General features: G+C 46.0%; 1 protein-coding gene across 1 annotated transcript in view; it reads left to right on the top strand.

Moving 5' to 3' along the window:
* The first annotated feature begins 269 nt into the window (after positions 1-269).
* LRRK1 (leucine rich repeat kinase 1) overlaps positions 270-20,891 on the top strand; it is a 134,968-nt gene continuing 114,346 nt past the window's right edge. Inside the window, exons 1-2 of the mRNA XM_063090601.1 lie at positions 270-335; positions 5,029-5,241. Of these exons, the coding sequence (XP_062946671.1) occupies positions 5,145-5,241 (97 nt within the window). The 5' untranslated portion in view covers positions 270-335; positions 5,029-5,144. The remainder of the gene's footprint in view (positions 336-5,028; positions 5,242-20,891) is intronic.

Below are 20,891 nucleotides of genomic sequence, written 5' to 3'. Positions count from 1 at the left end.
CGGTGAGCGTGACCACCCGCGTTTTACGGCTGGGGAAGCTAGGGCGGGCCACCTAGGGGACTCCTCGTGCTCATTGTGCGGAGCGCCGCCAGCGGACCCTGGGAGCACGGCGGCCTCGCCCCGTGCGCTCTTCGCGCCGCCCGCCTCCCGCCTCCCGCCCGCCGGCTGCAGGATTGAGGAAGTGCGTCTGGGCCCGGCCCGGCCCCGGCGCGCGGCCCGAGGCGCGGGGGGTTAGAGGGCGGTGGGACGGCCAGGCCCGGGCCGGCTGGTGTCCGCCCGGCGCGCCCGGCCCCGCGTCCCAGAGCGCCCGCGCCCCTGCCCCGCCGCCGCCACAGGTAGGTGCCGCTCCGGCCCGCGCCCCTCCCGGGGGCCTGGCTGCCTCCTGCCCCTCCCGGGGACCGGGAACCGTGCGCAGGGTCGGTGTGGAGCCCTGGCCTCTGCCTGCCTGCCCGCGGGCCCGCGCGCCCCGCAGCCCCGGCCCGCTCTCCAGGCTGCCGCGCTGTCGGGCATGGGTGGCCCTGCCCCCACAGCCCGAGGAGAGCGGAGGGTGCAGGGCGACCCGCGTCACACACCGCCGCTCCCTCTCGCCCGGACCCCTAACCAGCCTGCGGGCTGGACCTGTGCGGGGCCAGGGCGCGGAACCCCGAAACCCCGCGCACTACGGGGCCGAGGCTGGGGGGGAGCAGAGGGAAGAAACAGAAGTAGGAAAATACCCCAGGGCGTCTCTACGTTTCCTCTGCCTTTGGAGAAAACCCTGCCCTTGAACTTGGAGCTGAAGGAGCGTGAGCGCGCGAGTGTGAGAGTGCGTATGAGTGTGTGTTGGGAAAGGACTGCCCAAAAGTCTCACTCTGCCCCAGGGAGGGCGGCCTGGTGATGCCGGCTGGCCCAGCGGGCCCTCACTCGCCTCCAAGTATGGGACAGGCCTCTTGCCCAAGCGTCGCCTCTCTGGCTGGTACAGATGAATCTGCCGCTCCTCAGTCTGCAGGCGACTCCCTGGCTGGATGGGGAGATGGAGCCTAGGAAGGATGGGGGTCATCTGGGAGATGATGGTGGAAAATTTGAGGGACCCTGTGGCCGGCTCAACCTGCCCCTTCATAATTTGAGGCCACGAAATTTTTCTCACCCAAACACATACCCTTGCAGCAGTGGGAGCACTAGAGAAACAGGGGCACATAGTTATGCTTTTAGCAAACCTCTTACCAAATGCACAGAACACTATTGTTAGAGTTTGCCACTCACTCATATGGTATCAAAGTACTCAGGCATCAGAGGGACAAGTAGAATATGCACAATTTGGGGAAACGTTAACATTAAATGCCTTTATCTTTGCTTATATCCAGGAAGAAAAAAACTAAGTTAATAACATACTAATCTCAGACCTAATTTGTTCCTAAAGGAGGTTTTAGGGTCAGCCAAACCTTTCCCTCTCCCAGGCTTCCACAGCTCAGGAAGTGTCCCCCTAGTCAACTCCATTGCTCAGATCAAAAACCTGGGAGTTATCCTCCACTCCATTTCCTCATCTCTTGAATTTAGTCTGTTAGCAAGTCCTGTTGGGTCTACTTCCAAAATGTGTCCTGGTCTGTCCCCTTCTTTCTCAAGGCCTCCACCCTTGTCCAAGGTACCGGCATCTCTTTCCTGTACGATTACGGTCCCCCTTCCCCCCATTCTCTGGTTGGCAGCCAGAACGATTTTTTTTTTTTAATTGGTAAATTGGATTGTGCCAGTCCTCTTCATGGAACTCTTCAATAGCTTCTCCATGCAACTGGTATGTAATCCAGGGTACTTCCTTCCCCTCACACCCTCAAGGGATCTGGCGTCTGCCATCTCAGGTCACCAGGCCATTGCCCTCCAGCATGGGGCCTCTGTATTGCTGCCCCCTGACTCTTCACACGGCCTAGAAGGCCTTCCCTGGCCACCTTCTCTAAACCTACCGTCTCTGTCAGGTCCCTCACTCTGGACAGCAGTTCCCACTATCTGTGTATTCCTTCTTCACCTGTTTAATTTCCCCTTAATTACCTTGTGGTCTCCGCTGAAGCTCCTGAGGTCAGAGACTGGATCTGTCTTGCTCACTGCTGCGTCTTACTGCCATAACCATGCTGGGGGGCACCCTTCCCCTCTCCAACCTTTGGGTGCTCCTCTGGGATTGAGGACAATATATTTCTCTGTCCTGCAGCTCCGTGATATTCTGATGTCCACAAACCCATTAAACACATTTTGCAGGCAAGCCATATTGGTCAAGGGATACTAATAGCACTAATCGGATGCCTAGAACCATGGGCCAGCCATTTCGACCAGGCTTTGGATTCAAAGGAGCTGGGTGATATGAGCATTTCTAACATGCTTCACTCGCTACGGTATTCCAACTTTGGTGTTAAGCCTCCTGAAAAATTACCTGTTTCTCCCCTGTCTGAAACTATATAGCAGTTAGTTATTTACTGTCTTCCTTCCCCACCAGCTTCAAAAACTCATGAAATTTACTCCTCCTGGGCAGGGCTCAATAAAAACGTAAGCAGAATGAATGTCAGGTTCCTCTTTTTCCTTTTCATTAAGTATTTAGGTTTTTTCATTCATGCAAGTATAAAGAGTTGGCAAAAGGAAATTGGTGAGGTTTTTAAAAATTGTTAAAACAATCATTACTGCAGAAAACCTCTTTTGAAACCGTCTTTGGGAATGTATAATGAAAATACTCATGTGTAACTTACAACCATGATTTGTTGCATTGGTCTGAACCCAAAAGAAGCAGGAGGAAAAGAAGATTCCGTTTGAGGGTAAAGATTGAGCAAAACTTGAGTTACCTCATCTTGAAACCTCTACCTTAGAGTATAAGCCAGAATACTAATTATAATTTAAAAACTGCTCCAGGGGCAAAATCTTCCATTGGTAAAGTGATTTTTAAAAGGAAACTGAAAATGAAAAGGGGAACAAAATGTTCTGGGCGAGAGATAGCCTAGAATATTTTTAAGATTTTTTTTAACTTAAATACATTACGTGGTAAGACACTTCTATTTTCAGAAGGAATGTCTACTGTTAGGATTTTTGAAACGTTGCTGGGTTTGTTTGGTAGCTGTTTTAGAAAGGTGTTATGAAAGCAGATGGCAACTGTGTTTCTCGGTTTCTGGATGCTGATGTATGATTTGGAGCCTTTGTTTTAAAGCAGATTCTGTCTTGCTGTTTCTCCCTATCCCTGTCTCAAATTCATTTTCCAAATCCGGTTTTGCAATTTATAAAGCTTTATTAATGTCCTAAATTTTGTCCAGATCGATTATTTCTCCTTTTCTCCTTGGACTTTTCAGGCTCCCCAACTTCAAACATGGTTTCTCTAGGCCTTTCCCTCTTTGGTTCCGAAAGAAGCCAGCTCATACTGAGCGTTGTCACAGGTGCAGGGCTTTTCTAGCCCCACCTCCCCCTGCCGGTGCCTGATTTTCAGGCTTTTAGATGAGAAATTCCAAGTGCTCTCACAGCCTTGTTCTGTAGCTTGCTCAGTGCCTATGCTGTTCAGGGCACTTTCTAGAACACACCCACTGGAGAGACAGAGCATCTGCCCTCCGCATTGATATTCTGAGCGTGTTAACCAGATGGGAGGCGGGAGACCCTCCCAAGTCTGCACACTTTTATTACAGGTAAAGACCACCCCGGCCCTGTTGTGGAAAGTGACTGCAGAAACTTTTCCTTAGTTGAGTTCTCACAGTAATCCTGTGGGGTTGCCAGGGTATGGGGGTGCATGTCTATTTTTAACAGATGAGAAAACTGAGACACAAAAGTTAGAGCTTGAGGTCACTAATGTGTGACAGAAGCAATCCATGCCTTTGACATGCAGACCGTGCTTTTACCTTTACATATTCTTAGGTGTTATTTATATGACCCTGATTTTCTTTATTATTATTATTTTTTGGCTGCACTATCACTCCCCATTTCGGAGTTGTCTGTCTCAGGGAACACAGACGGGTTGCTGGTTACTGCATACTTTATGTATAGGATAGACTGTACGAACACTGATAGGAACGCGTGCATTTCATATGGTAATACCTTCCTGTCATGCACTTACCCCATGCCAGCCCTGAGCTGGGCCTGGGTCTTGCCCTCAAGACATTTCTGGTCCTTTAATCACCGTAGCAGGATGGGCACTGATGTTGGGGGGACCTCTAAGCTCAGTAGGAGCCCAGCACAGAAGAACAGCTCCTGACCTCACAGTTTATCACAGTCTCTTCAGTTTTAGGAGATTAGTCTTAATCTAACTCAGAGTTTCTCCACCTTGGAACTATTGGGGGCCAGATAATTTTTTCTTGCAGACAGCTGTCCTGTATACTGTAGGATATTTAGTACCTTCCCTGACCTCTGTCCACTAGATGCCTGTAGCGCCACCCCCTACACCCCCATCAAGTTGTGACAACCAAAAAATGTTTGTAGACATCACTGAATTTCCCCTTGGGGAGAGACAAAATTTATGGGGTTCACTTCTGTTAACCCCCAAAGCTCAAACTGAGTTGACTTCATAACCACTGTCAATTCCTTCCAGACCCCTTCTCTTTGGTATTGATTCCTGGCTGCCCTTTGGGATTACATGCCCACCTCTGGGCTTCCAGAAGAGTCTGTCCTGGGCAAAGGGAGGGCCTTGGGTTATGGTGGCCCATGAGTGTGTCTGCCCCACCTCAACTGGAGTGTGAGTCTCTGAGAGCTGTAGCTGCTGTGCTCTCTGTGCCACACACAGGGCCTAGCTTCTTTGCAGGTGACAATGGTTGTGTGTTGAGTGAATAATGATCAAACCTTTTCCCAGTAGGTATTTAACGATTATTTGGGGCTTTTTTAATACTGTCCTGAGTCCGGTGTTGAGGTGGGATGGGGGGAAGCTCTGTCCTTTCACTGCCCCCACCTGACAGATTTGGCTGGATAGAGGGACTGTGAAAAGGAATGCTGCAAAGGAGAGGAAAATATCAGTGAACCAATGTAAATGGCAAATATTGGCATGGGTCACAGGGCAGGACTTGAATTTAAAAAGCTTTCTGCTTTTATTATGTTTTTCACCACTAGGACGAGAAAGCTCTCTGCCCAGCTATGACTGCATATCCATGCCTTAACCCACCTCACGGGCAGCAGTTGTGACATCAGCAAAACCTGCCTTTGGAAATCGGCTGCCTCAAGGGTTGATGGCTGGCATGTCGCGGAGACCACCCAGCATGTACTGGTGTGTGGGGCCAGAGGGGTCAGCTGTGTGTCCAGATTGCGCCATGGAGACCCATAACGGTAAGGGCAGGGTTGGCCTTGCCTGCTTGGGTGCAGCCTGCTATGCTTGTCCTGTGGGAAGTCTAGAGTCCATAAGAACAAGGGGCTTTCAACCAAAGGACATAAAATGCCAATTATTTTGTGCCTTTTCATCATAAAATATATCTTGGGATTCTCACTTAAATTCTAAAAACTGAGGGGCCATGTACAAAATTTATTGTGGACTTGAAGATCTTAAAAATTGGAGCATCATTTAGTGTTGGTTAAAGGAACTTTTTTTTAAGTGGGGATTTGGTTTTGGTTCTGCATTATAAAAGTGATACATGTTTATTAAAGAAAAATTGAGAAAAGAAAATAAAGGAAAGTAGAAAAAAAAAAAATCACCCAGAGCCCTACCACCCCAAACTCAACCCAACCACAGTTAACATCTTGGCATGTTCTCTTCTAGTCTGTTTCTCTGTGCTTAAAGGACTTTGTTTTAACTTTATTGTACTTATAAGTTGTAAATAATTTTGTGTCCTGCTTTTTTCTTCTAACCACCTGTCCGTGGTAACTTATCTAAGGCACCTCCTAGCTCATGTGATCAAGAGAAACATCATTTATATGGGAGCACTGTATAAAATTATTGACCTAATCCTTAGGCTCCTGTTAGACATCATTAGACATGTGGGTTGCTTCTCGTTCACTTTTACAAAAAGCATTCCATTCCCGTCTTTTTATACATGGTTTCAAGACTATTTCCATAAAATATATTTACAGAGGTCAGATTATTGGGTTTGAACATTTTTGAGCCTCTTTATGTGTATTACCAAATTTTCCACTAGAGTTGCACCACTTTTAACACAAATAGAGTATCATTGATATTATTAACAATAAATATTTGTTAATCCTTTAGTATGTACCAGGCACTGGGTTCAAGGCTTTATGAAATAATCTCACTTAATTCTCACAACAACCAGACATCTGAACCCTGCCTTAGTCCTAGAACACTTACTCTTCTAGGCCATCCTGCAGGGTTTGAGAGGGCCCAGATGTTTGTACCCTCAGCTGTGTTAATGATCGGGCATTGAATGTGGCTCAGCAGAGGTTTTGTTCAGTTGCTTGAGTGTTTTTTTCTTCATCTAAAATGTCTATAGGCTAACTAGGGTGATATTTCTGGAAGGTTTCTTTGCACATAAATTAAATTATGAAGTGGGAGAAGAATTTGCTTCTTGACATTGCCCGGCACTAAATGTTCCCAGAGTATTTGATTTGCCTCTTTTTAAGTTTTATTTTTCTTTTATTCAGTTGCTTATTAGAAAGACCTTGATGTATCATTGTGGGGTCAGGGTGGCATGGGCAGCAGAATGCTATACCCAATTGTGAGTGGCGCCTCCACCTTTCCAGTGCACTTCCAGCTCCGTTATCCCACCTGCTGCTCCTCTCAGCAGTCCTGAGGAATGAAGGATGATGGTGTGGGCAGGGACATTAGGTCCATGTGGGGTGTGTTGGGTAGGTGATTGTGTCATCTAAAAATGCCCCACAGGGGACTCTGCTCCATCCCCTTCCTGTTCAAGACTTGGTGATCTAAACACGTGTTTCTCACCACTGGTCCACAGAATCCCTGGGGAGCCTTTCAAACTGGCACTGCCCAGGCACCATCCAGACCCACCAGAGTAGCATCTTGGGAGGGGACAGGCAAGGACATTTTTTAAAGATTCCCTCATGATGTGCAGCTGGGGTTGAGAATCAACCAGTCTAAATGGTTTGAGTCCCATAGAGCCGCACTTGTCCAACTGTACTGTGCACACGAATCCTCTGGGGATCTTGGAGAAATGCTGATTCAGTAGGTCTGGGGCACAAAGAGCCTGCATTTCTAACAGGCTCCCCGGTCATGCTGATGAGTAGCATCGCTAAGACGATGCTTTCCGAGTCCCCAGGGATCCCCTGTTGACTCTTCAAGGTCCCAAGGACCTGAACAAACCTGGAATTGTGCACCTCCAAGCTTGGGGGAGGACAGATAACCAGAAAACGTTAATGTGCACTGAGAGGCCAAACCATTGATACTCCTCAGCCCGCTGTGTTTTCCTTAAAGCTCTGGTTCAGAGCTTTACAGTGTTCCTTAGTACATTCCTCTCCTGATAGCTGTGATTGCCAGCCTGGAAAGAGCAGACTCAGAAAAGTCTTTTCTGCCCCAGGGACCTCTTTTTCCTCACTGGAATATGAGGACACCCCACTGTCCCTGTTCTGGATAAACCTAAGGACACATACAAGGGTCAGAAGCCTGAAGGGACTTATGCAGCCCCAGTGGGTACTGTTCTGGGTGCTTGGAGTTGGAGACAAGAAAGACAGGGAAGTGACATCCTGTGAACCTCTGAGTGTGGGGGAGGTGTTTGTACAGGGACCAAACACACGAACCACAGAGCTGAGCAAGATGAGAGGAAAGTGACCTGAAATTCACCAAAAAATCCTGTCCTGTGGTTCGGCATGAAAGAAATCATATTATACATTAATGAATTATAATAATGATTGAATCCTCATAAAAAATCTTATAAAGAAGCTGCCAATTTTTGCCCATACGCTGACAGCGTGAATAGAACAGTTGGTATCAGGAGAGCTGAGAGCCTGGGAGCCTGCCCCTGGAGCTAACTAACAGAATTTATTAATTCCAGGGGTAAAACCCTATGACACCCCCCTCTGCAGAGCCCAAGTTTAAAACATCCCATGTTGGATTTCATTCTCACAGAATATAAATATACACACCAAGGCCACAGCCAAGGGCAAGTAACACTCAAAAGGTAGTGTCCCACCTGTGTTTCAGGCTCACAGGCACTATGCTCTGCTTACCTGCAGTGTTTACGTTTTCTACTATGAACGCATGTTCCTTTTGTGTGTTTTGCATTCCTTTTGCCATCAGAAGAATAATGTTGCAAGTCATCTTTTAAACTGCTATTTCTGTAAGTACTGACATTTCATGATTAGGATCTAAACGGCAAGTGTGATCATATTCGAGGTCAAATTTGTTTCAATGGCTTCTTTCCCCTTCATGTCTTTCTGAAACAAATGGGGGGATATTTGACTCAGTGCAAATGCTCATCTGCAGCTGAGCCCTCCACAGAGTCCACCCTTGAGTGTGTCCCCAGAGGATGAGCTGAATGTGTACCACCTCCTACTTTCCCCCAGACTTCCCAGGATCCTGGGAGCCCTGCTTCCCCCACCCAAAATCCCCTGGCCTCACCTCAGAGAAGTCTGTTCAAGAACTAATCCCCAGCTCTGACTAAGAAAAGCTGGCTGCCAAAAGTTGGCTCTTAATATAAGAGCCAAGTGGTTTGCTCAAATTATGGAGGAGCAACTCTCTCACCCTTTAAAAATCCTTGGAAGATACATTTTTGAAAATGATAAAGTCATTATACTTCCATTATGGTTGAGAAAAAGACCCAAGCTTTAATAAAACACATTTTTTACTGTGGGGTTTTGGGTAACGGTATTTAGTATTTTTAATTTGTGTGCTAGGTGTGTCTTCACATCCCTGCATGTTTTGACTTGTGTGACCCCACCTCACGTTTGTTTAGAATGGCTAACCCTTTCCAAGCCCATGACCTGGGGGCGCTTCGCCCAGCCGCAGCATGGGGCCGGTGGCCGGTGGGTGCTGCCAAGTGGCCTGCCGTGTGTGGCCAGCTGTGTGTTAGTACAGCACTCTTGCATCCCAACAAGGTGTGTCACAAGTGTAACCGCATTGGCACTGTCCGAAGTCAGCTCACCTGCAGTGCGGGAGGAATGTTTAGAAAGCGCTGATGAGTTTAGCATGTGTGAGTCAAAAGAATGCGAGGCAGTGAGACTCCAGGCAGGCTACTTTGACAAACATGTCATTAGACATTCTTTTGTGTGTGTTTGACATCAGAGTGGAAAAACCTGTCCTCCCAGCAGAGGTAGGCACCCCGGGAAGTAAAGAAGTAAGGAAACTTCGAGGTCATTCAGGCTGAGAGCACTTGGTGAGCCTCTCCTGCATCGTGGAGGGTGGGGGTGCTGGGGCAGACATTGCCCAGGCGGGGGCTCTCTGTGAGTGCCCTGAAAGCCCTCACACTGCTGCCTGCCTCTCAGAGCACTGTCCACCACTGGACCCAGCATGGACCAAAGGAGGAGATGGAACATTCCGGAGAGTCTTCAAACCCCAGGTTGTTATACAGCTACTTCCAATGTCCTTTATTTTTTTTGTTTTCTCCTTTAGCTTTTTCAAATCTGTATTAAAAATATAACTTCTTAGTATAAGAGCCAAGTGGTTTGCTCAAGCAGGGGCTCTTCCTGTCTTCCAGAAATAGAAGTAGGAAATAGACTGAATTCGGAAGTGTCCTAGTGTGGTAGCCCGCTGTCTTGCAGCCGCCGTAGGCAGTTCTATGAGGAACGGACCCATTCTGAAGAAGCAGCCCACATCTCTAACCTGTTCCTCATGTGCTGCTCGCTCCCGATGGGCTGTGTTCACACCGTGGGGGCCAGGAGAAGAGGGGTGGACAAGGCTTTGCTGGGCAGGAGACTGCAGTCATCGGGGCTCCCTCCTCCAGCCTGGCCGCAGGAGCACACTGGGTCCCTCCAGGGAGCATAGCCAGTGTCTGGTAAGGAATCCCTTATTGAGCAAGGCAAAGAAAGGCCAACTAACTGGTGGCCCAGTGGTGGCAGAAATGGCTGTGGGCATCCATCCATGCAGGGGGCAGTTAGCACAGCTGTGCTTTATGCCCACAAAGCAGAGCCCAACTGCAGAAGCTCTGGACTTGATGAGGCTTTTAACATCAACCTTAGTCTGAGGCTTAGATCTTCTCCTAACTATTTGTCCAGAATATGCTTGCTTCCTTCTAGCAACGAGCTATCTACCTTCTGAGCAATGCCAGCCTTTCTGTGGACAGGTCTGTTAGGAAGTTTGTGCTATGGAAATCTGTCCTGCTGTCATTGCATCTAGCTCCACCCATCTAGGCTGACGGGAATCTCTTCACCCCTTTCTTGGAGTAACTGAAAGCAGATGCCTTGCCCTCCCTGTGGGTTCCTTTTAAGGTACAGTAAGCCATCCCCCTACCTCCAAGGGCAGTCAGTGGGCAACCCCACATGCCCCACTTGGTTACCACTTAAACATTTTTGTACCTAAGTCTGTCTATGGACTAATCATTAAGATATGGTTGCCTGGGTCCGGGGGAGATCTGCCCCCCACCTCCTCTCCACCCTCGCATGGAAAGGCCCTCCAGAGCACCCCTACTCACCCACCCCATTCTAGGTGGCCAGAACCTAGAGGTGGTGGCGGCCAGAACCTAGAGGTGGTGGCTCGTCCAGAGCCTCAGCTGTCACCACCTCCCTGCCTCCCCTCCCCTACGCTTGCTCCCTGACTCAGCTCCCTTCATGTGGGATGGGCAGAACAGCCCCACCTGGCAACTTCTGCACTTGCTGGGAAGCAGCCCAAGTCCACTGTCATGCATCAGCAACCAAGAGGGACACTTTTCTTTCTAGCCATCTGCCCTGGTCCCATGAAGAGGTCAGTGGCTTGTAAGCAGGAAGATGTCTGCACAGACATCCCCAGGTCCCTGAGCAGAAGGACGAGGATTTTCACCCATATGTCGGGTTTCCTAGTCCACATGAGTCAGACCTTGAAGGAGCCATGATTAGGGATTTTTATGAAATTCTTCAGTTCTGTGGGAATAGGCCCCTCCCCCTCCTGATAACATATAGGTCTAAACCCTAGTGTATGGATTTCACGTATTTTCAGTAACCCTGATGAATGAAAATAGGGAGCTACTAATATTCCTTGGAAGTCCCAGCTCTTCATCCCTTCACCATCCAGGCTGCCCCATGTTCAGTTTGTCCAGATTCCATTTAACCATATCTTGCTATTTATTCACTGACATTTGTCATAAAGAAGAAAAGAGAAAAAAAAATTAAAAATAGAAACATGCATCTCAAGCAATAGACTCCTTCCTTTGATGTTGTAGAAGGAATCACACATTTTTCAGAAATTATATTTTCAACTCCAGAGAACTTCCTAGAATTCCAGCTAGTTTTGCCAGTTCTTGCAAGGGTTGTGCCCAGCCACTCTTCTCATCCTCCATCCGGCACCCAAGGGCCAGGGCACCTTGCCAAGTGTTGTTTTAAAATCACCTACCTGGTCATTTCAGGAGAACCAAAAACAAAAACAGCTTCATTTCTGTGTCACATTGAGCTTTTCAGAGACTTAGAGATATTTAGAGGCATTGAAAATTGCAGACTATTATTTTATATATAGAACCATGTGATGATGCAAATTCATGGCTGGATTTGAGTACAGAAGGACAGGAACAACACTCTGAATTTCCTGTTAGTAGCTCATTGGGACATGAGATGGTCATGTGAGCTCTTAGAGACAAGTGGATGGTCACAGGTGGCCCACCCCCACGCAGTTAGAGGGGCCAGATGTGGGCCTGGCTCTGCAGTTGGTGCTGGAGGTGGGGGGAGGCCAGGGCAGGGCCCCTCAGGCTGTGCCACCCCTGCCCTGGCTGCTGCTCAAACACCTCTGCTGGGTGGTTGTCCGTCTCTGTTCAAATGCCACCAGCCCCTCCGGCTTCAGAAACAAGAGCAAGCTAAGAGCTCCTGCCTGATAATGGGCAAGGAGCACTCTCCTTAGGCCCAACTTCTCCCTGAAGGTAAGAAAAAGTTACTTGTGTGCAATCCCACACTTTCTCATAGTAGATTAAAATGATCTGGAGAAAGCCACAGTGCTCCTTGGTCCCTTTTCATTGTGCCCGTGGGTGCCACTGATAGTTGAGTGTGTTTCCTTCCTAACCTCTTTCTAAGCACACATGCGTGCACACACACACTCACACAACTCTGTTTGTATGTGTTTCTGGTTTTACATGCATGTTGCTCAGTCATACATATTGTGCATCTTTTATCACTTATGTCTTAGAGTTCTCTCCATGTGCACACGTTTGATGACGTGAATACAACCAGGTTTGTTTAATCTGTGCCCAATTAAAGTGCCTTTAGATTCTTTCTACATATTGCTTATTATTTTAAGAGTTGAATATTTCTGCATGTGCCCCAGCAGAATTGCGTGATCACAGCATAAGCACATTAAAAATGATCAAAGTAATACATACCCCAGGTTAAAGATGCCAGTTGTACTAAAGGGACTGTAACATAGGAAAAGCAACAAGGCCCCAGCGTCAATTCCCAAAAAGGCCTTCATCTCCTGTTTCTGGTTTTAGTTCTGCAGGTAATTACCTTCTCTCGGTGTAAAGAAGATGCCTGCACCTCCCTCTTGCTGACTTCCTGCCATGACAGATGAATATTTCCTTCACTTTCACACCCTGTCTCCCTGCTGCCCCTCCACATTTCCTTAGATGGGTGCTGACTTATCTCTAGCTTGCATTTGTAACTTTACATGATATTTTCCCCTCTCTGTGCCTCATGCCCAGAGACTCAGTGTTATCCTTACTCTGCGGGGCCCAGAGCTGAGCTCCACCTTCCTCCCTTCCACCTGCATCTGCCTGGAGCTCTTACTTTGAGCCCTCATTTACCTGGAGCACATCCCCAAGAAAATTCCTAAGAAGGGGCAATGGGAGGCACACACTAGGGGCTCCTCAAGCCTGAGAGCGTCCTCACTGTGCCCTCCCCTGGATCTCAGTTGGAATTCAGTTGCCTTCACAACTTGGAAGAGCCTGCTCTCTTGTCCTCTGATGTGGTTTGATCCTCATTGCTCTGTGGGTGACCTGTTTTTTTCTCTCTGGGAGCTTTAGGATCCTCCTGGTGTGCTTGGTCTTCTGAAATTTCGGAACAAAAGACCTGGGTGAGGGTCTGTTTTCGTTCATGCTGCTTGGCACTGGGCAGGCCAAGTGTGTATCCCTTTCAGGCCTGGAAAATTCCTTGTATTTTCTTTGATAATATCTTTTTCTTCTGCTTTTTCTCTTTTCTGTTTTGTTTGTTTTTCGGGAGCTGCTATAGTTAAGATACATGTTGCTAATCTTTTCTATCACATTTTCTAGCTCTTCTTTTTCTTAAAGTTTGAAAGATTTCCTAACTTTATCTTCTAACCCCTCTATGGAGCATTCTAAATGTTTCACTTTGGTGCTCATTTTTATTTCCAAGAGCTGTTTCCCGGTCTTAGTTTCTTTTCATAGCGTTCTGCTCCTGTGTTATGTGTACAGTATTTTTCTTTCTTTTTTTTTGATTCCCTAGGAGATCCTAATTGGCATTTATTTTATCTTACTTTGGTGTCAATTTTATTACCTTCTCAGTTAATTTTTGTTTTTATTTATTTTTTTAATGTCAGATTTGTTTATTAAAAACATTTTTTCAGTGAATTCCAGATAAACCAATAATTATATGATTCTAAGCCTTATGAGGGATATTTGCAATCAGCTGACTTTGTAGACAGACAGTGTCTCTAAATTACATGGGAAGCAACTTCCTATGATGCTAAAAAAAAAAAAAAGTCAGCAAAAATGCTGGCAGAAAAATATTTTCTCATTGGCACTTATTTTTGAAGTCCTTTTAATAGGCTACATTCTTCTAAGGCCTGGCTTTTTGTCTGTCTTTCTTAATTCAGCATTATTATTTCACAATTATCACACATCTATTTGTGGGGAACACGGTTCTCAATGCTGAGGACATAGCAAGAATGTGTCCCCTGCTCTAATTGGACTTGGGATTGTAGCAGGAAAAACAGAGAATAGAGAACAAAGGAAACCAGAGAGCAATACTTGCTGAAAACAGCGTCAGAGCAATGGCATGTGCTAAAGAGGTACCACATGGCCATTCGTAGTTGTTATTAGGTTAGAACTGACGTTGAATCTCAGATCTGCTCGGTTGAGCAGGAGGAAGCCAGGAAAGGCTGGGAACAAGAGTGCTTTTTGAACATCCTGCAACAGCAGAGAATGGTGCATCCGCCCTGCTTGCTGCGCTCATTCATTCACTCTGCACTTTGTCAGAGCCTGACACAGACTGGGCCCTGGGAAAGCAGGAAAAAGTCCTCCTATTGCTTATATTTCAGGGAGAAGCATGATAAACAAATATGTGCTCTAATGTCAGCAGTGGAAAGGGCCGGGGGGAAATCAGCCAGGATGCAGGGACAGAGAGTGGGCAAAGGGCACTATTTCAGATCAGAGATCAGGAAAGGTGTCTAGGGAGAGATGGCTTTTGAGCAGAATGGCGTGAATGGAAGGAGGAAGGTAGTCCTGTAAAGAGCTGGGAAGACGGTGCTCCTGGCAAGCCACCAGCAAGTGCAAAATCTGGGAGGCAGGAGCGAGCTTTGCATGGTTGAATAACAGCAGAATGGCCTGCATGGGTGGACAGAGGGAGAGCAGTGCCAGGTAGGGCTGGAGACGGGAGCTTCCGTGTCAGGGGCTCAGATTTTGTTCTGAGCGATGGCATCACCTGAGGAGCACATGAGCTGATTTAGGGAGTTAGAAGGCTGTGACCAGAACCCTGGAGAGAGGGTACCAGGCATAGCCCAGGACAGTGAGGTTGGAGTGGAGAGAGGAGGATGGACTAGGAATAGGTTTTGAGAAGAAAGCTATCAGGACTTGTGTAGGGTTTTACTGTTGTGTGACAGACCACCCCATAACTACTGGCTTGACACAGCAACAGGTTTCTGTGAGTGGAGAATCTGGGCAGGGCTCTGCTGGTGGTACCCCTTGCTCCAGTCACACGTCTGGTTCTCAGTGCTCCTCCACGTGACTTCGCTGTCTTCTGCATGCTTTCTCATCACCCAGATGTCTAGCCAAGCTACTTTTCAGCCCAGCAGTCAAATTCCTAGAGTTCAGAAGCAGAAGCTCCTAGGCCTTCATAAGACGCAGGCCCAGAACTGGCTCAGCATCACTTCTGCTGGCCCCTGTTGGGTCAAAACAAGCCAAAAGGCCAGTCCAAATTCAGTCCAGGACAGAAATAGACTCCGCCTCCTCTTGGGAGGAATGGCAAAAAGTTTGTGGACATCTTTAATACACCACAGGGTTTGAGAATGGATTAGAGGTGAGGAGTAAAAGAAAGGGGTCAAGGATGTAGCCACCACTCACATTTAATATTTTAATATTTAATATGTTAATGTTTTGTCACTTTTGCTTTAAAAATTATTTTAAGAAGTCAAACCTTACAGGTGCAGCTAGAGCCCCTTTGGCTCCTTTCCTGATTACCACGCTCCTTCAGCTTCAGAGATAGCCATTGTTCTGAAGTTAGTGTGAACCTTTGCCGTGTTTTATATCATGGCCAGATATGTGTGTGTCCATAAATATGTGTTATTGTCTCTGTCCTTCCAGGGAGGTCCCCTCTGGGATGCTACCCATTGTGCAGGGAGTGACATGAATTCCACAGTGTCACCTGCCTGGGTTATGGAACAGGTTTTATTGAGGGAGAGGAAATCACAAATCCTGGGTCTGCAAGATGGACTTGCATGTGGCCCCCAGTCTCTCATTCGTTCACAAGGAGGTGTGCCAGGACATCTACTAGACAGAGATGGCTTCCAGTCCAGCAAAGTCTAGCGTGGGCTTCCCCTCTCAGAAGGCTACCCTGTCAATGGAGTGCTACAGTGTGGGTGCTGGCTGTTTTTAGGGGACAGCTTGGGGCCTTGGGACATTCATTCCCCCACAATGGAGGGTGGGAGCCACTAGACCCATGGGAAACTGCGTTTGGGTTCTATCCTTTCAGCTGGAAGAAGGAAGACTCTTCAGCTGGCTCATTGTCCAGATTTGGGAAAGAGCAACCAGAGTCATGTTTGGGCAGTCCTGCTCCTTTCAGAACATTTTCCATATTTTTTGAATAAATGACTTCAATCTTTTTGCAACTTACATTGTACAAACAATGCTGATTGAAAAAGTAAGTATGTACTATATTTTCCAAGAAGCTGGATACAACACTTTGCCTATAAAACTATCTAGGCCTGGTGCTTTTTTTATGGGTAGAGTTTTTCTATTGATTTTCTTTCTTCAAAATTTATAGGTTTATTTAAATTCTCCATTTCTTCTTTTGGTAATACATTTTTCTAGATAGCCATCCATTTAATCCAGATTTTTCAAATGTTTTAGCATAAAGTTCATAATGATTTCAGAATTTAAAAAATATTATAAAATTATCTTACTCATTTTTATAGATAAATCATATATTTGATATAAAACTCAAAAGTGCAAAAGGGAATACAATGAAAAGTATTCCCTCCCATCCCATACCCTCTCTTTCCAAAGAATCAGGGCAGATACTTAGTTCCCTATTTTTTTGCCTCAGAAACCAGTTTTTTTTTTATTTCCTAAGTCTTTAGATTATGCAGAAATTTGAAATGTGTTTTTATCTTAGATTTTTATTTTTGTATTACAGAAAGTTTTGAGCACATTACAAAAGTAGAGAGATCACTATAACAGACCCTTTGTACCAATTACCCAACTTCAGGAGTTGTCAACCTGGCCAACCTTGATCTCTGCCTATCCCCTTCTCCCTCTCTCCACATGATTTAGAACCCAATTCCAGACTTATATCTTAAGACGTCTAAAAAAACAAATACCTTTAACATACATCTTTTAAAAATAAAAAATTATCAATTAATAATATCAAATACCTAACCAGTGTTCAAAAGTCCTTGTCTCTTAATTTGTTTTTTATCATTTGTTTGAATCAATATCCCTGCATTCTTTTAGGTCAATACAGTTCCTAGGTCTCTTGATTTCTATCTTTCTCCCTCATTTTCTTTTTCCTTGCAATTTTATTGTTGATAAAACCCCATTGCTTGTCCTGTGCAGTTTCCCACAGTCTGGATTTGGCAATTGCATCCCTTTATGTGAGCCAACGTGTTCCTCTCCTCCCCATGTTTCCGTAGATCCAGAGGCTTGATTAGATCCAGTGAGATGTTTTGGCAAGAATATTCCATAGACAGTGTGTCCTTCCTGTATTGCTTCAGGGGTCAAATAATGTCTAACTGTCTCTCTTTGAGGTTTAGATTATTTTGGTGATTTCAAGTGTTGTCAGCCTGATCATTCGTTATATAGATCCTAATGGTTTTTTAGCGTTTCACCTAGTGGTTTTATCAGGCATGGATCGTTGCTTAGATCAGTTATTTCATTCAGGGTTGCAAAGTAGTCATATTTTAAGCCTATCTTTCCTTCTTCATTATCAGCTGAAATCTTTCTCTAAGGAAGAGGTCTCTCCCATCAACTCCGTGGTACCTTGAATCACAGTTTGTATGGGAAAGCCGATGAATGAATCTTGCCCTTAATTCACATATTCATTCTTCTGCCAATGAGTTGATTCCCTACACCTTTTGAAAGGGACCAATGAGGTTTTCTTTTCTTTGTATCATTACGAACCCAAGGATTTTAACTTCTTTGATTCTTAAAGGTAAAACTGTTCCTCTTTGGCCAGTAGGCCCCTTTGTGTTGGTTTCTTTCTCTTTTGGCATGACCCCAGGAGTCCTTGAGAATGTCCTTGCTTTCTGACACCCAGAGTGTCCATTTCCTGACCCAGATGTGCAGCCCACCATCTCTCCAAGAAGCCCCGCTTCCTTTAGCAAGGTCCCGACTTTTATTTTCTAATGCATGGTGTTGTCTCTTTTCTCATCCCGGATATTGCTTGTGTGCTGTCTCTCGCGCGCTCTCTTTTTTGTTGTTGTTGATCAGTCCTTCCAGAAGATTATTTATTTCATTAGTCCTTTGAAAGAACAAACTTCAAGTTTTGTTGTTGTTCTCTTTTATTTCTTTGCTTTATATTTAATTCATTCTGCATTTCTCTTATATTCTTTTTTCCAAATTTACTCCTTCCTTTTTCAGCTTCTTTACTATTATCCTGTCACTTCCGAGAACTCATCTTTCCTCAACTTGAGAATTGTTCTTATTTATTTGAGTATATATTTCTGGAATTCTTATGAGACGCATTTGAAACGTTTCCGGAACCATCTTCCATGCCTCTTACTTTTTGTTTCTGCTACCTGCCTCTCTGTCTGCTGGCGTTGCATGCTCTGCTTGGTCTTCCATGTGACCGGTGTGACCTTCAGCAGGATCCACCTGCTCTGCGGCCCATCTGCTATGTTTCACAGTTCGACTCTTCTAGTTTTAATTTCCAAGATTTTTAGCTGATTCTTGTTTGTGGATTCTGTGTCCCCCCTTGTCTCTCCAGTAATTATTCTGAGGTTGTTCTTGCTCTACTAACATTGGTTGTGGGTCGATATGGGCCCCTGAGATTCTGGGAAGCTGGAACCAGGATTCTGCTTAAAGAAGCTCAGGCTCAGACTTGGTTTTTTTTTTTTTTCAGAATGGGGATGACAGTTGCTGATATTGAGTTTTATCATGAGCCAGGAGATCCCAAAGCTTCCATGACCGGGTTATTTGTGTCGGCTTTCCCCTGAGCAGCAATGTAAGGGTGCAGAAAGAAATGCGGCTCTCAGATCTGGCAAGACCCTGCCTTGCACAGATGTTGTCACCATCAGCTGTTCACAGGGGGACTCTGAGGTCCACGGGGGGCAGTGGTGAGATAAAGCATGTCTTCTCCTGCCCTGGGTGGCCAGCCTGCTTCCATGAGACTGTGTCTTTGGCTCCGGAACCAGGGAACTTAATTTAGCTTTACCTTCTGTGGGTGTGTTGTGGGGGTGGGGGCCTCTTCCTGCCAACTTGTAGCCCACACTGCGTGCCTGCATGATGGAAATCGGTGCTTCTCCTTTATGGTATTTGTCTTCCTCAAATGTTTGTAGGTGCCTTCTGGGTGGGGGGGTTCCACGTGCCTCCTGGGTGTCACCCACCACAATTCCTCTTTAGCCCACACAGGGCAAACCCATCAGCCCCCTGCTGCCTGGCACAGGCTAGAGAGGGATAAATCACAGGGGCCTGCCCACTGAGGTTCCCCCTCCCTGCAGTCCTCCCGCTGGGCCCTCCTGCTTGTGGTGTGCACCCCAGGCAGCCGCAGCACACTCCCGATGCTTCTCCACCTTGTGCACCGTGGTTTCTGTTCCTCTTAGGCCTCCTTCTCCTTTTCCTGTGCTAATATGGCTTATTGATATTTTTTTATTTCTTTAATAATTTCTAAGGGTTTGAGACAGGAGATGGTAGCTACAGCCCAGGTCTGGTCTGCTGTCTTGACCCCATCTTCCAGGATCTCCTGGGCATCTCTGAGGTGCAGTTTTCAGGGAACACTGAGTGACAGTGGCAAGAACATGGGCTTTGCAGTCGGAAGGAGCTGGGTTGAAATCCTGACCCTTGCACACCCTCATCTTTATCTGTAACATGGGCATGGTTGGAGTCTGTTTGCAGAATGTTTATTATCTCGCCAGGTGCACATGCTGGGTGGACCCTCAATAAATGTCCATGTTTTTCTCTTTCTGTGTTGGGCAAGTTCTGTAGCCTCACCTGCATTCTATTTCCATTCATGAAAATGACGATAATATTAGATGATAAAAGCAGAGAGGGGGTCCTTAAAAAAATGAGAGGTCTTTGATTGTATTTGACTCTAAGCCATTGAAGTCATGGAATTTAAAACGTGGCCAGACCTCATGTTCAAATATGTGTACAGCTGAAATGTGATGACCCCCAAATCTAATTATCAAATTTGAGTTGTTTTAGTTAAAGCTATTTAAATAACATTTGATATTAAAATATTTTCATTAAAGTTAAAGTCTTTTTTGGCCTTATCTTCGGAATACTTTTTTTCACCCCCAAGTTACAAAACTGTGTGTCACATGGGAGAAAACTCCTGGTAAAGATTGAAGTTATAAACCGTATGGAGTGGATGGGGCTGTTGATGTGGCAGAGACCTCTGGGTTCTGTTGGTAGCAATCCTGGAGAGTCGTGGGGTTCTCAGCTCATGGAGGGTAGGTGGGGGTATGTGCTGGCCCAAGGAGGCCCCCCGTCCCTCCTAGACATCAGCTCCTGGAAGTCTTTGTTGGTCCTACTTGCTGATCAACCCTGTTGGACAACTTGGGAAAGCAGTTTTTTCCTGAGTTTTCATAGAGTAACTCAAAACTGGCTTAATGAAAATATGCACAGACTTTCCTGGTATGTCCCAAATTGGGACCTTATATAATCTCTTTGTTTTACTCCACTGGGGTGCAACAGCTTGCTAAGTCACTGTCTTCTGCCCTTGTTCGTAAAAACTGACCCAAGGAGGCAGTAAAGCTTAGTGGTGGTTCAGAGGAGGAATTCTGCAGCCAGGCTACCGGGTAAATACTCACCATCTTTGCAAAACAATGTTTCTATTCTCTTGGTTTTTCTAACATTGCTGCAAAACAATAAATTTCTATCTCTGTTGTTATTGCCATAAGATTTCTACCAGTTTAAAGAAATAAGTAGTAGTTTTCGGAAGTTGAAAAGATAAGCCATCAGGAACTTCTTTTACTAAATTAGATTCTTAGACAATATCCCTTTCCCTTTGGTTCCTTTTTTTTTTTTCTTTTCTTAGCTAAAATTAAGTTTAGTTCTTCCCCAGTCCTTGTCCTTTTTGTCATCATTTGTTTGCCAGTGATCATATCTCCGTTCAGCCTCTAGCTGTCTATGGTTAGTGCCTTGAACACAGGTCACAGAGAACTCAGGAAGGGAGGCAATGAGTCAGTCTGCAGTGGGCATGGGGCCTCAGTGGCAGAGCCAGGCATTCTTGGAATGTTTGTGGTTGCAGAAGAATCATGAAGCTCCTCGCTTTCATAATCAGAATATCACCCATGAAAAAAAAAGAGAGACCTATTGTTGTCCAGCCAGAGTTTATACTAAATGGAAGAAGTT

Source organism: Cynocephalus volans, chromosome 3 (genome assembly GCF_027409185.1).
Source record: "Cynocephalus volans isolate mCynVol1 chromosome 3, mCynVol1.pri, whole genome shotgun sequence".
NCBI classification, from domain to species: Eukaryota; Metazoa; Chordata; class Mammalia; order Dermoptera; family Cynocephalidae; genus Cynocephalus; species Cynocephalus volans.
Note: the sequence above shows the minus strand (reverse complement) of the source record. Positions and strands in the feature narration are given on the sequence as shown.